This window comes from Camelus dromedarius, chromosome 7, assembly GCF_036321535.1.
Source record: "Camelus dromedarius isolate mCamDro1 chromosome 7, mCamDro1.pat, whole genome shotgun sequence".
Classification (NCBI taxonomy): Eukaryota; Metazoa; Chordata; class Mammalia; order Artiodactyla; family Camelidae; genus Camelus; species Camelus dromedarius.
Window position 1 is genome coordinate 24,509,413 of NC_087442.1, and position 13,873 is coordinate 24,523,285.

Below are 13,873 nucleotides of genomic sequence, written 5' to 3' on the forward strand. Positions count from 1 at the left end.
ATTTAGGAACATATATAAAGCTTAGCTTTTGTATAATAAAACTTAGGATGGATTTTCCTAAATTAGTTTTTAGAACTTCGGGCTACACATACACATAAAAAACGCTGAAATTGTTTTGACTACTAATCCAGGCCATTATGATTATAGAAAAGACTTTATTCAGTCATATGGTTTCTTTTTCCATGCTCACTTTATTTTTAATATTCATTGAAAATATATCTTTGAGAATTATTTTCTTTAACACTATTGTATATTTATTGGATTATTAAAATAATCATCATTGTAGACAGTTATTCAGTATTAAGTCATAATACTTGTTGTAGGCAGTTGGCTGTCAAGCAAGGATCTATAAGTCCTGGTATTTTCCAGTCTTTTCTCTGTCATTAGTTGATTCTATAATAAACATCTGTTTTCTTGACCTGAAATTCTTATTCTGACCTGTTACATAATGTGGTGGTTCTGATAATGTGAAAGGAATTTAAACTATAGAAGTGGTGGATGCTTGTGATTTGAGTCTTACTCAGGATGAAACTCCTTGTAGTAAAGTGGGATTAGTATAGAGGGACTTGGAAGAAGTGGCGGTTTTCTTAGTTTAGGGTCAGTGTGGCAGTGGCTAACGTGTAGAGGTAGCAGTGTCTCTGAGAAGAAAGCCTCCTGCCCAAGACTGTCATGATTGTGGAAGTGGGTTAAGAGTCTTACATTTTTATGAATCACTTGTGCGTTTAAAAATTTCCAATTTTAAAATAACTTCATACTTACAGAAAAGTTGCAAATTCAGTGTAAAGAATTCCTGTATATCTTTCATCCATATCTGTCAAACATTTATAACATTTTACCATGGTTTCCTCAGTGTGTATATACATGTGCATTACTATTTTCTGAATCACTTGAGAATAAGTTGCTGATATGATGCCCCATATACTTCAGGGTATGTATCCTCAAATTAAAGGTCATTCTCTTATTCATTATCATAGTATCATTTTCAAAATCAGAATATGTAATTTTTAATTTAACACATGTTTGCTTACTTGGGGCAAAGTATAGGTGAAGTGGAAGTATAGGCTTGCAAAACTATTTTAGGTGCATAAGGGGGTTACAATCTACTTAATAGTAAATACAGAAAATTACTCTATTTTAGAATAAGATCTGTGATGTAACAAGATACACACAAAAAATACTTTAGAAACACAAAGAAAAAGCAGTCATTTCAGCCTGGAGAATCAGGGAAATACTTCTTGACTAGTGCAGAGTCAGCAGTGCCCTGCTGAGGGACAGTGGGAGGAATTCATACCCCAGAATTTATCCTCCATCTTATTTCTGCCCTTAACAGTGAAAGTTCTGATGATGGATGTGCTATTGCAGTAACCCTACTGAAGTATCAGGAATGCGTGAGATAGGACAGGTTCTATTTCTACGAAAGTTAATATAGTTGATATAGTACTTTTTTCCCCCTTTTGGTTAACAGATTTTAACCCTAACATTTTGGGGCTAATAAGAAATAGATTCCCTTTTCTAAGCACTTGTCCTTAGGTTGTTTTTCAATAATACCATCTTGATTATGAAAGAAAGTAATGGAGTTGATTGCTGTAATTACTTTAAAGGAATGGAAAGAATGTTTTTAAAAACTTAATTAAGCCACTGTCAGTCTAGAGTTTTAGGGATAGTCACTGTTTTTTTTTTTTTATTCCTGGCATTTGTGTATTAAATGTTATGCTATTCTTGCATTCACTATAATTATTCTGTTTTATAAGGTGCTACAGTATATAATTTTCAGACTTTGCCGGTTTAAGATAAGAAGGAATGAAGGAGGCACACTTAGATTGACAGTGACACTGTAGCAAAATTTTGAAAATCCCATTACTGAAAGTTGCTGATAAGTTGGGTTCTTTATTATTAAAATTTCATAAATTGTTTTAGAATAAGGTTTATAATAGCCAACTATGCGTGGAAAATTATAAAATTATTTAATGGGTCTTTATTTCTTAAAAGCAGATGTTTTAAGAATTTGTTTTAAATTTATGTAAATGTTTAAATGGGATTTGGTGGGGAATTTGTTGTTGTTTTAAGTTCATATATACATCCAGACAGTGTTTTACAGTGTTAATATTTGGTCCTTTGGCAAGGGGATTTCCATAATGGAATTTCAGGCTCTATTTAATAACACATTTTTTTCTTTTGCAAGCTGCAACTTCTTGTTTTCTGGTTAAAAAGTAAAGTAAGAAGGTTTTTAGAGCTTGGTGTCTCATTTTCCTAATTGTTATTTTTAAAAATGAATGAATGCGTTTTGACAGCACCATACTAACAGGGCTGTAATTCATATGAATTTTCGTCAGAAAACAGATTTTCTCATCTGATTTTTTAATTCTCCTGCTTGATCTTTAACATCTTAAGCTAATATATGAAAAGCCCATTTTTCTGAAGTTTTCAGTGCTAGATGCCCGGGGTCAGGGAGCCTGTGGCGCTCTCATGCTGAGGGTGTGCACTTGCAGAACATAGGTATGTTCTGAGCAGGCCGACGGCATACTCACATTCTCCAGGCTACTTTTTAAAACCAAAGTCCTTGTTTCTAAGCCATCTTCATAATTTTTAAAATGGCTCTTGTGGAACTTCTGTTGCTTTGTGTCCTGTTCATGACTGTCTCTGAAATTCAAAGAAGAGTTTGGTCAGCAAACGTTAAAAATGTGTAACACAGTTCTCTGGGAAAGCCTTTCTGAAGTTTTGATTCCCAGCAGTTGATCTTACATTTCTGCCTTTATTATTATTAGAAAAGACTTGCATGTGTAATAAGTCTTTGAAATTCTCTTATTAAAGGAGGGCATTCTTCAGGCATAGATAAGTAATCCAAAACAGAGGCATCTCCAAATCTTAATGTACTCTGTTTTTTATTACAACGCCCAGTATTCATTGAACTGATGTACCAAATTACTAAATCATCTATTTCTGGTTATTTAAATTCCTTCTATTAAAAAAACATAATTAATATATATTCACATAAATGGTTTGTTTTATGTTTATATTAAAATATAATTTTTGTTATATTTCAAGTTATTTCCTCAATTTCTAGTTTAGGAGTGAGATTCCTGGATCAGAAAACGTGATTATTGTTTTCAGAGGATGTGTAAGTGCTGTGCCAGTAAATGGGTGTATTACTCTTACAGAAACTGAGATTGACTAGTTACATTCTAGATTATAATATAAAGGAAACTGAATTTAGAATTAAATGAAGGTTTCCATTGTTTCATGATACAGTCATGAGGGAGGTGGCAACATGGTGTACTGGAAAACCCTAATGCATGTTCTAAGGTGTCTATTGCATATAATGAATTAGCTTCTTTCCTGTGCATCTCAAAGAGTGCTAGTTAGGTACATACGTATCCTTGGGAAAATTGGGACAGTAGTTGCTCAAATCACTTTTCATATCTTCAATATAGCTTTCAAGCTGTGTAATCCTGTACAATTCACTTATAATCTTTTTTTTCCTCAGTTCTATCATCTTTAAAAAAGGAGATGTTAAAATTTATCTTTGGGATGATAATATGTTCAAAGTGTCCAGCACTGTAATTAGTAACCACAAATCTTGCTTTCAGGTTTGACTTAGTACCTATACTTAAGTGGTTAACTGCTTTATGGAGGTCAGTCTTTACTAATACTGCTACTTTATTGCTTAAATGTTCGTTTTATTGGAAAACAGTGTAGTAGAGGGAGTAAGAATGTAGGATCTGAAGTCACAAATTGTCTGGATAGGAATTTCAGCTTTGCTGCTTAGCTGTGTGATACTGAGCAAATTATTTACCCTTTTTAACCTTGGGTTTCTCAAGCATAAAGTGAGGTTATAATAGTAATGAAAATTAAGTGGAGTTAAATTTAGAAGTCCTTATTAAAGCACATTTCCTGACATTTTAAGCATCAGTAAATGTTAGCTTTCAATAATTATATTTAATATAGTTATTGTATTATTTATTACTGCAAAAGAAATTACTTCAAAAAGTAGCTTAAAATAACAATCAATTTTTATTACTTTTTTGTTTGTTTGGGTCTGGAATTTAAGTACAGGTTGGCTGGGGGTTCTGGTTGTGTCTCTCATGAGATTGCTGTCAAGGTAGCAGCAGGAGCTGTGGTTATTCGTATTATTTTGAACCTAATGGCTATAAATTTTATGTTTTGCAGACTATGTCTTCAGCAGTGGTACAGTTATATGCAGCAGATCGGAACTGTATGTGGTCAAAGAAGTGCAGTGGTGTTGCTTGTCTTGTTAAGGACAATCCACAAAGATCTTATTTTTTAAGAATATTTGATATCAAGGTGAGTTTGGTTTTACTTCCACTTAAACTGTAGGTGACTAGGTCTTCTACTTCAATTATAATTTAGTATAGATTTGTTTATCCTGTATGTAATATTTAAATTATACTTAAATTAATATTAGAAGAGTGAAGCTTGGTTTTAGATATTGAAGCATGGGCATTGGGACCAAATGGGAACACGTTCTAAGCTGGAACATGAATAGTTCCCCATTTTTTCTTCCCACACATTAATGGTTTTGTTGGTTTGTCTGTTTTTATTCCTTTGGGCCTTGGACTTTCCCCACATTCTCTCCTTTTTTAATAATACTTTTTTTTTTATTCTATCCTGTCCATTGCAGACGAGTACATAGTCCTTTCAGGGAACTACAGAAGTATATTTTAGCTTGGTATGTACTTATTTACTTTGGCCCAGGTTTAAAGCATTAGACAGTATCTATAATAATGTATTTGCTATCCATTTTATGTTGTTTCTCAGCGTAAGTATGTTCGGATTTTCACAGCTTTGTATCCCTCACTTGAACATGAATCCACATTGTCTTAGAGTGGATGCCCTTTGTCAGATATTCATCTCTGACAGTGACTGTAAAAATAATTATCGTTTAGCTTAGGTGACATCTCCATTTATCTTTTAAAATCTTTTCTGTGGATAAGCCTCCTTGCTTAATATTTATATGTGGCAATAAGTATAATGAGGTTGTAATTACAAAAAAAAAACCAAAATTGACTTTGAACTCTGGGATGATACTTACTGTTAGATGGATGGTAATTAGACTGTTTTTACTCTGCTGGGCTCTAGCTTATTTATTTGTGAAATGGGATAACCACCTGGGTCTGTAGCAAAGTATTTCCCTGAGATTAAGTAACTGCACTTTGTAAAATTCGTCATTCTTAACATCCCCTTCTCCATACCCCAAGGCAGCTGAGTATGTGGCATACTCCTCTCACTAACAGGGGCTTACTGTGACAGTGATTCTGGGGGGTGGGGGACATATGCATAGTTTAAAAGATACCCCTAAGTCCTTTGATATTTCTCGTCACTAATGAGAAACATTGTTTAGAAATCGAATATACACGTAACTCCACTGAGAAGACAAGGATTTCATTACAGTGGTCATAATGTGTGTATAGCGTATTTAAATATTTTTAAATTGTGGTCTGGGTAGAACCTTGTGTTTCAGAATAGGGCAGTGATTATATCTCTCTAACCGTTTATCTCCGATTGTAGATAACCATTGCTGAATACTTGCAGTTAGGCACCTTTGGTGTTAAAGGTGATTATTATTTCTTGTACTGCAGCTGTGAATATGATAATCATCCTTGGATCTCTTAACTGTAGTTTAACCTCGGTGTGCTTTACTCATCAGTCTCTCTGCACATGATTGATACTCCTTATACCAGTGTTTAAGTAGGAGACCACTCTGCAAAAGTAAGAATTCAAAGATTGTGAATGAGCAGTACAGAAAAGGTATATTTGACCCTCCCAGCATCTACAGAACTGAGGAACGGAGGATGAAGTCTTCGTGGAGTATTTGATAACACAGTCTTAATACTGCTGATGGAACTATGCACTGATAATTAGTGCATGTTCAAAAGTATCCTATCCCTTCTATCCAACACTGGCCGTCTAGTAATTGTTCTAGTTGTGTGTTTGACCAAGTGACTGTACTTGGGAATGCTTGGCTAGTGAGATTATATCTTAGTATACTGAATTCAACTCACTTGATATGTAGTTTTTATGAAAGAAATATCCAGTATTTACTGTTTTGTTATTACTTATTAAATTGTGTGATATGTTACTTATATATTTTACATGTATGTGATCTGTATATATCTAAAAGCTATTATTAATATAAATAATTTCTTTAATTTTTTTTTCCTAGAGCTTTTCTTTTTGGTAACTCTTATTTTAACTTTTACTTTTTTCTAGGATGGGAAACTATTGTGGGAACAAGAACTATACAATAACTTTGTATATAATAGTCCTAGAGGATATTTTCATACCTTTGCTGGAGATGTAAGTTGTATTTCTTTCATTGCTCTGTTTAATGTAATTGCTTTTACATTTGTCTATGGAAAGTATTTATGAGCTTTTTGTGTAAGCATAGTATAAAATATAAAGAATTATTTTACTTTTAAAAGCCTCTTCACAGATATTATGACTTAATCAGAAGAAATGGCTAAGATTTTAAAGGCAGAAAAGAATATGGTTTCAAAGAGTAGTGCTAATGTAATTTGGTATGTAGAAAAGAAGTTTTATTTTTTCATCTTCTGTGCCTTTGGGCAGATAGTTTAACCTTCCTGGGTTTTAGTTTTCCTATCTATAAAAATGAAACAACTAATCCATGGTAACTTAAATATTGAATTTTATATTGCCCCAAGTTATTTTGTGAAAGAGTATTTCATGGTCTGGAAGAGTAGTAAAATACAATAAATGGGGAGGGAAACAGAATTTTAAAATTATTGCATATACTTGGGGAAAATGTTAGAAGGATTTCTGTACCACACACTCACAGGAATTGTCTGAGTGACTAGATTATGGGTGATTTAAGTTTTCTTGTTTTCGTATTTGTATTTCCTAAATTTTCTACAATAAAAGGTTGGATTAGAAGGTGTATCCATCTTTTCAGAAAATATTTTCTTTGTTATTTTTCATATTTTTCTTGATAGTCTATTATGGATTAAATGCCATAATAAATAATGTCAGTGTATTTCCACATTTTTAATAATTTACATGAGTTAAGATTATAATTTAAATAATTAAGCTATAATTAACCTATGCAATAAAAACATAAAGCTAGTAAAGATAGAATTGATCTGCATTTGATCGTTTCCAGTGTTTGCCTTTTCAAACCAAATGTTTATAGAGCTCTGTTGATCAAATTCTATTTACTGTTTTTTTTTAATTGAAGGTGAAGTATTCAGTTTAACATTTGAGTGTCTACTGCAGTAGGTAACCTCTCTAATAGTCGTCTTTTACTCTGCCTTGCCTTCTCCATGCTTTTTGCCTTTGTGAATTAATTCAGGTCATAAAATAAGTTCTTGTCTGCTAATAAAGTTAAGGTTTCTTTCTTCATAAATGAACTTCTATTGGTTATCAACTTTTTAAAGTAAAGCTAAATTTGTTGTTTTTATTGTTTACTTTTTTTGATGAATATATTTCAGACTTGTCAAGTGGCTCTTAATTTTGCCAATGAAGAAGAAGCAAAAAAATTCCGAAAAGCAGTTACAGACTTGTTGGGTCGGCGACAAAGAAAATCTGGTAAACTTTTTTTTTTTTTTAATTTTAATTTCTTTAAGCAGGAGCTGTCAAACTATGGCTCAAGGGACAGATCTGGCTTGCCATCTATTTTTGTTGAAACATACCTATGCTTGTTGGTTTACATGTTGTCTTTGGCTGCTTTTTTGCTGCAACACAGTTGTAGTTCTGACAAAGACTGTATGGCCTGCAAAGCCTAAAATATTTCCTATCTGGCCATTTATAAAAAACAGGTTGCTGATCCTTACCTTAAAAGAAATAATATTTTTATTGAGAGCTAATTTTTTTCAAATTTATTGAAGAACTCGTTCCAATAAGCTTTTTTGTTGATAACATTTTATATATAATGACTTTTAAATTTGCATTTTATAGCATTATTTGTAACTTACATTTTAAAAAGTATTTTGTAGTTGTGAACAAAGATTTTAGGCAGGCCTAGAGGCAGATAAGCAAAGTTGCAAACAAGATCTGTAAACATTGCCTTGTCTCTGTTCTGTCCCTGATGTTCGATATTATAAAACCAGAAGATATTTAGTTTAATGCATGAGACCTAATACATATAAAACAATTAGAGAATGATATAGGATAGTGTAGAGCTTTAAATTAATTGGTGTAGAACTATCTGACAGCGATGCACCAGGCCTTTCTGTTGTAAAGTGGGAGAGGGTGATTAGGAAAGGTGAACTTCTCCAAAATCATCTTCTTAAGCAGATCACTTTTAGGAGACGTAACTTATGGGGGTTGAGATCAGCAAATAGATCCCCTTAAAACTAGCCAAGCCCATGTACTACTCCTTGAAAACTATTTCTGTACATCCATATATACATGTTATCCCAGTTTGAAAATCACTGTATTCAAGGATATGTTTTACCAATAGAAGGTAATAAGTCATGGAAAAGGAAGACACTGGATCTGGAAAGCAGAAATATAAAAGCATGTATTCCATTTTATACATGTTTCTTGTTATTTTAACGGGTTTCTCAGAGGAAGGTAATGTGAAAATGAAAATAAAACGAACTAAGTTGTTGCCTCACTTACTGCCATCTTGTTATATCCCCCCTTGTAATGAGTGAATAGGAGAATTACTAGGAGCCTATTATCTTTTGTTACTTCTTTTGGGGGCAGAGAGTGTTTACCACTTGATTCCATGCTAGGAAAGGATTTAATGCTGAGGAATAAATATGATCAACTTCCAACTTTGCCTCTCTTTAACTTAGGTGTATGGAATCTAACTTTTGGAGCAACAAAGAATTTGTTTTCTTTTCCCTCCATTAGACATTAAATGTTGGAAGCCATCTATCATGTCCTCCTTAGGTCTTCACTTCTTTAGTTTAACTAGTTCCAGTTTCTTATTCCTTACATGATGTGATTTATAGATTCATCATCCTGTATGCTATGCACTGAATCCACTATAGATTTTTATGTCTTCAGGTGGTCCAGATTTGAAGAAATGGTCCAGCTTCAAATATGGTGTTTAGTTTGGAACACTGTACTTCAAAAGTTGTATGACCAGTTTTAGTAGATACTAAAAACGTCCCCTGGTTTGATTAAATGCTGTTCTGCTAATGTTTCTAGCAAGTACGTCACACCGTTAGCTTCTGTTCTTCTTCGTTGAACTAAATCTTCTCTCTTTTTTTTTTTTATATAAATGGCTCTCAAGCCAGGATAGTGTCATGTTTCTAAATAATTGCTTTTTAGAACTTATACTTTGAACTTTACATTTATCTCAGAATATTTCCATTTTTGTGCCACCACCAATTTAAGAAGTATTTCCTCTCTGGATGCAGAGATGGCATCACCTTGGAAATCAGAGGTTTGACATTCATTGACATAGATAGGACTTGCTTACATCAAATATTTCAGAAAATTACTTCATCAGACCACCAGATGGAGTAACACATTTATATTCTCTTTGTCCCTCAGTTAAATCTTACTAATTTTAGTTTATGGCTGTTTATAAAGTAATTATTTTATTATATCATTATTTATGGGTATTTGTCTTCAGCTTTTGGAAAACTTTGTGTTAGAAAAATCTGTGGAAATTTTATTTGTTTAAAATTCTTCAACCACTTTTGAACTTCGTTGAAACCAAAATTGTGTCAAACCTGGTATGTAAGAGTATGAATGCAAAGGATTAATAGAAGTTCTCCTGGAATAACTCCTACCTAATTGACTATAGCTTTTCAGTGTTATTTTGGTCTGCCCCGGTGCTCAGACATCTCGGTATTCTCATTACCTTTGTGCTTTCATTCAGTCCCATAGCTTTGAATACTGTCTATACGCTGCTAACTCCCAAAGTCTTATTTACACTGTTGGCCTCTCCCCTGACCTTTAGACTTGTGTGCTCCATTTGGGTGTCAGAATAGCCTTCAGACCTAATATTTCTGAACAGAACTTGATCCATGTTTCCCAGCCCCAGTTAGATGTGTTCCTTTCCTAGTCATCCCCATCCCGGTAAAAGGCATTGTCTCCACCTTGTCACTCTGACTCACTGTGGTGTCTCATGTACCCTATTGGTGAGTTCTGTTGTCTCTGCCTTTGCATGTCCTGGATTTATTTCTTACCACTTCTGTTGCTGCCACCCTAATCCAAGCCACCATCATCTGTCAATATCTGTCATCTGGACTACCCTAACTCTCTCACTTGTCTCCCTGCTGTCACTGTATGCCCCCTACTGTCTCTTTTCCACATAGGAACCAGGCAAGACTTTGAAAGATTAGATCATGTCACTTGCGCTATTTAAAACCCGTATCATATATAGAATACACTCTACCTTAACCCATGACCTGTGGGACCCACGATTCAGTTCCCTGGTTCTCCTTCTGACTTCTCTCCTTCCACTGTTCCTTTGGCTCACTATAGTTCAGTATTATGGTGCTCCTTCATGCTGTTCTCTCCTTAGGGCCTCTCTCTTATTTTATTCAAATGTCTGCTCAAATGTCGATTCCTCAGAGAAACTTTTCTTAACCACTTATATATCGACTAAGGAATAAGACAGTTTAGAAGAGTTAATTTTTATGTTTATTTTTGTATTACATATGTCTAATAATGTTCTTTTAATTTATTTCCTAACAGAGAAAAGACGAGACCCCCCAAATGGTAAGCTCTTTGATAATTATTGATCAAAAAGATTTTAGATTATAATTTAATCCTTGTAGAAACATGTGTCATACATTAATACCCGGTATTTAAATATCTGTGATCAAATACTGTAGTTTATTGTATTTTATTTTAAAATAAATAACAGGTAGGACATATAAATGTACTATTCTTTGGCTTTTTTCTAGGATGAGGGAATCTGTAGGATGAAGATCACTATTACTTACATCTTAATTCTGTATTCACAATTGATTAAGTTTAGAAATTGTACAACCTGGTCTTAATGTCTTCCTGAAAGGTGGTAAATTTTGTCTAGTACAGTTGTTCGTTTCCTACTTTCGTATGTATCTTTCTTATTTCAAAAGATTATTTCACACTGGAAATAGGAAACTAGCCCCATGGCACTTACTAATCTGGTGTGTTTAAACAAATAGTAGCTATACATAATCCTCCTTAATTTGATAATGAACGCTTGAAACATTGTGAATTCATTTATTTTAAAAATATATATTTATACCAAAGAATAAAAGCAGAATACAAAGATACGAAGGACAAAGTCCCAGATCTCTAGAGCAGAGAGTCTCATTCTAGATCCCATAAACCCTCGCTGAAATTGTGTGCTACATTTTAGAAGTATATATGTTCTTTACTCTGGGGAGAGAGGGTCCATGGCTTTCATCACGTGTAAATAGTATCCCTGACCCTATGATAGTGAAGAGCCATTGCTCCAGGAGCCTTTCTTATAATGGGGAATATAGCTGCTGCTGCTTTTTAAAAGCGTCTCAAATTCTCTCATCAGAATTTAGAATGATTACTTAGGGAAACAGTCTAATACAGAGTTCTTAATATATGACAGCTACTGGTGATTGTTGGTATTTATTTTTTCGGTTTTTTTTTTTAAAACAAATATATTGCTTTCTGATTTTGTCCTTAAATTTGTTTTCCTCATACAAAAACATGAACCAAATATTGCTGTATTAAATTTTAATTATTTACCTTATTATAATTAAAAAAAAAGTCTGATTACCTTCAGTAGTGTTTACCATGTGCCAAGCATTGTATACTTTGACTTTCTCTTTTAAATGGATATTTTTAATACTTACATTATAGGACTGCTATAGAGATAAATGAAGTCATTCAAGTGTTTGGCATGGTGCTTAATAAATATTAGTTATCATGATGAAGACAATGACAGTGATAATAGCAGCTACTATTTAATGGTCATTTACTACCTGCCAGGTGCTGTCCAGCTTTTTGATAATTGAAGTAGCTGCAATTATCCCTACTTTATAGTTGACCAGATGAGCGCAGATAGGTAACTTGCTTAAGGTCACAAAACTAGGAAGTAGTGGAGTAGGAATCAGTCTGAAGTGATCTAACTCTAGGGCCTGGCCCCTTAACCAACCACTGTGCCATGTCAAGATATCTTAAAGGAGAAACTAAGACCTAGAGAAGGTAAGTAACATGCCATGAGGTATGCAGCTAATATGTGGCAACTGCAAAAGAAGCAGAAACAGGTGAGTCAGAAGTCCTTCATCTGTGAGACTTTAGTGTGGCATTAGATTTTATTTCCTTTGTTGTGTGCTCAACATTTTAATCTTTTTGATTTATTAAACTATTTTGCATCCTGTGAGCATATATTGGGTACCAGTGCAGAAGGCTTCCTAGTGGTAGCATCTTTGGGGAAAATAACTTGAGATTTTAAAGTGTGGATGTTGTACAAATAATATAATTAGAGTTAAGGATATAAATATTTCATGGGATTTTAAAAAATCTTCTCATTACATATAAAATATATTTCTGTAGAGGCACAATGGATAAAATTTGGATATTCTTTATGTGATAGTGTTGTCTCTCAAGTTTATTACCCCTAGTAAGAGAGATACTCATAATTAAACTCATAAATTAAATTCTTTGAGATTGCTTTTGATTTTAAGACTTTAGATCTATCGTTTTAACCCTTTGGTACAGTGGTCCCTAACTTTTTTCATTAAATAAATAGAGACTTAAAAAATGGTATCATTAAATTACAAAATTATATAGCATGTGTTGCCAATATTTGCATACTTAATTATTTATAAAATATACATAAAATAATTATTAGTAGAAATTTTAATATTTTTTCCTGTCATGCAGTTGGTTGCCTTTCTGTCCCCAGCGTGGAGACCACTGTTTAGGAAGTGGCATGTTACATTTCTGCATTTGTTGCACTGCCACTAGGTGGCAACGGACACCTTAACTGCCTTGCAGTGTCCATGCAGGTGCTTTGTCCCAGACCCTCATTTAGATTGTCAGTTTAGCAGATCTTTTCAAATTGTAACTATTAAAAAGACACTTTATGTAGAAGCAACATGTATTCCTGATATGCAATTTAGTGTCTTCCTCACTAACTCCTAATCCGTACATTTTTCTTTTTTTTTTCTTTATTGGTCAGTCTCACCTTTTAGCTTAGACGCTTTCCAATAATTTGTTCTCAGCTTCATGACTGCTTGACATCAGAGGCCTCTAGGCCACCTGTTTCTCAACTATTTTACCTTGGTGAGAGCTCTCTGCTTTTTATGTAATTAAAGGGAAGGCTCTAGTTTGTTCTTTCAGTTTTAAAATTAGCTAGAAATGCTGTTCAGTGAGAATATTAAAAAAACCTCTTCTGTGACAGTTGTCCTTAATCAGAAGAAAGTTATTTGTCATTTGACTGTTTTTTGAAGAAGAACAGCCCCCTTCATTATATATTTACTTAGTACATGTTCTTAGATGAGTGTAATTTTCTAAATGGAATAATTAAATTTTACTAGAAATGATTTGAGTATCTCTTACCAAATCCTTCATAAACTTTATTAAAAAATGGCTCTATGCCTTATACAAGTTATCCCTTTTTTTAGTGTGTCACTTTTGAAACAGATAATTAATTGGACTTTAAAATATTATTTTAAATTTATTTCCTAACATCTTTAAAGTAAATGACTATTGTCCACTGAAATAGCCAAATACATAATCTCTTGAATGTGTAAAAAAAGTTTTTTCTAAATCTTAAAAGTTGTTAGTAAATATTTATTGAATGATGGATGAATTGTTGGACTACAAATTGAGAGAATTGATAAATTGGTAAAGAAATAAAATACAGTAACATTTGAATAGTTAGCATTATTAATCACCTTGTCGTTTGACTTTTATGTAAAAAGTATATTAGTTAATAGAGTAGTGAACTAGGATCCTAGAT

General features: G+C 33.2%; 1 protein-coding gene across 1 annotated transcript in view; it reads left to right on the forward strand.

Annotated features, from left to right (window-relative positions):
- WASL (WASP like actin nucleation promoting factor) overlaps positions 1-13,873 on the forward strand; it is a 69,572-nt gene that overhangs the window by 27,644 nt on the left and 28,055 nt on the right. The window contains exons 2-5 of the mRNA XM_031455292.2: positions 4,168-4,302; positions 6,229-6,315; positions 7,464-7,560; positions 10,633-10,656. Coding sequence (XP_031311152.1) covers positions 4,168-4,302; positions 6,229-6,315; positions 7,464-7,560; positions 10,633-10,656 — 343 coding nt within the window. The remainder of the gene's footprint in view (positions 1-4,167; positions 4,303-6,228; positions 6,316-7,463; positions 7,561-10,632; positions 10,657-13,873) is intronic.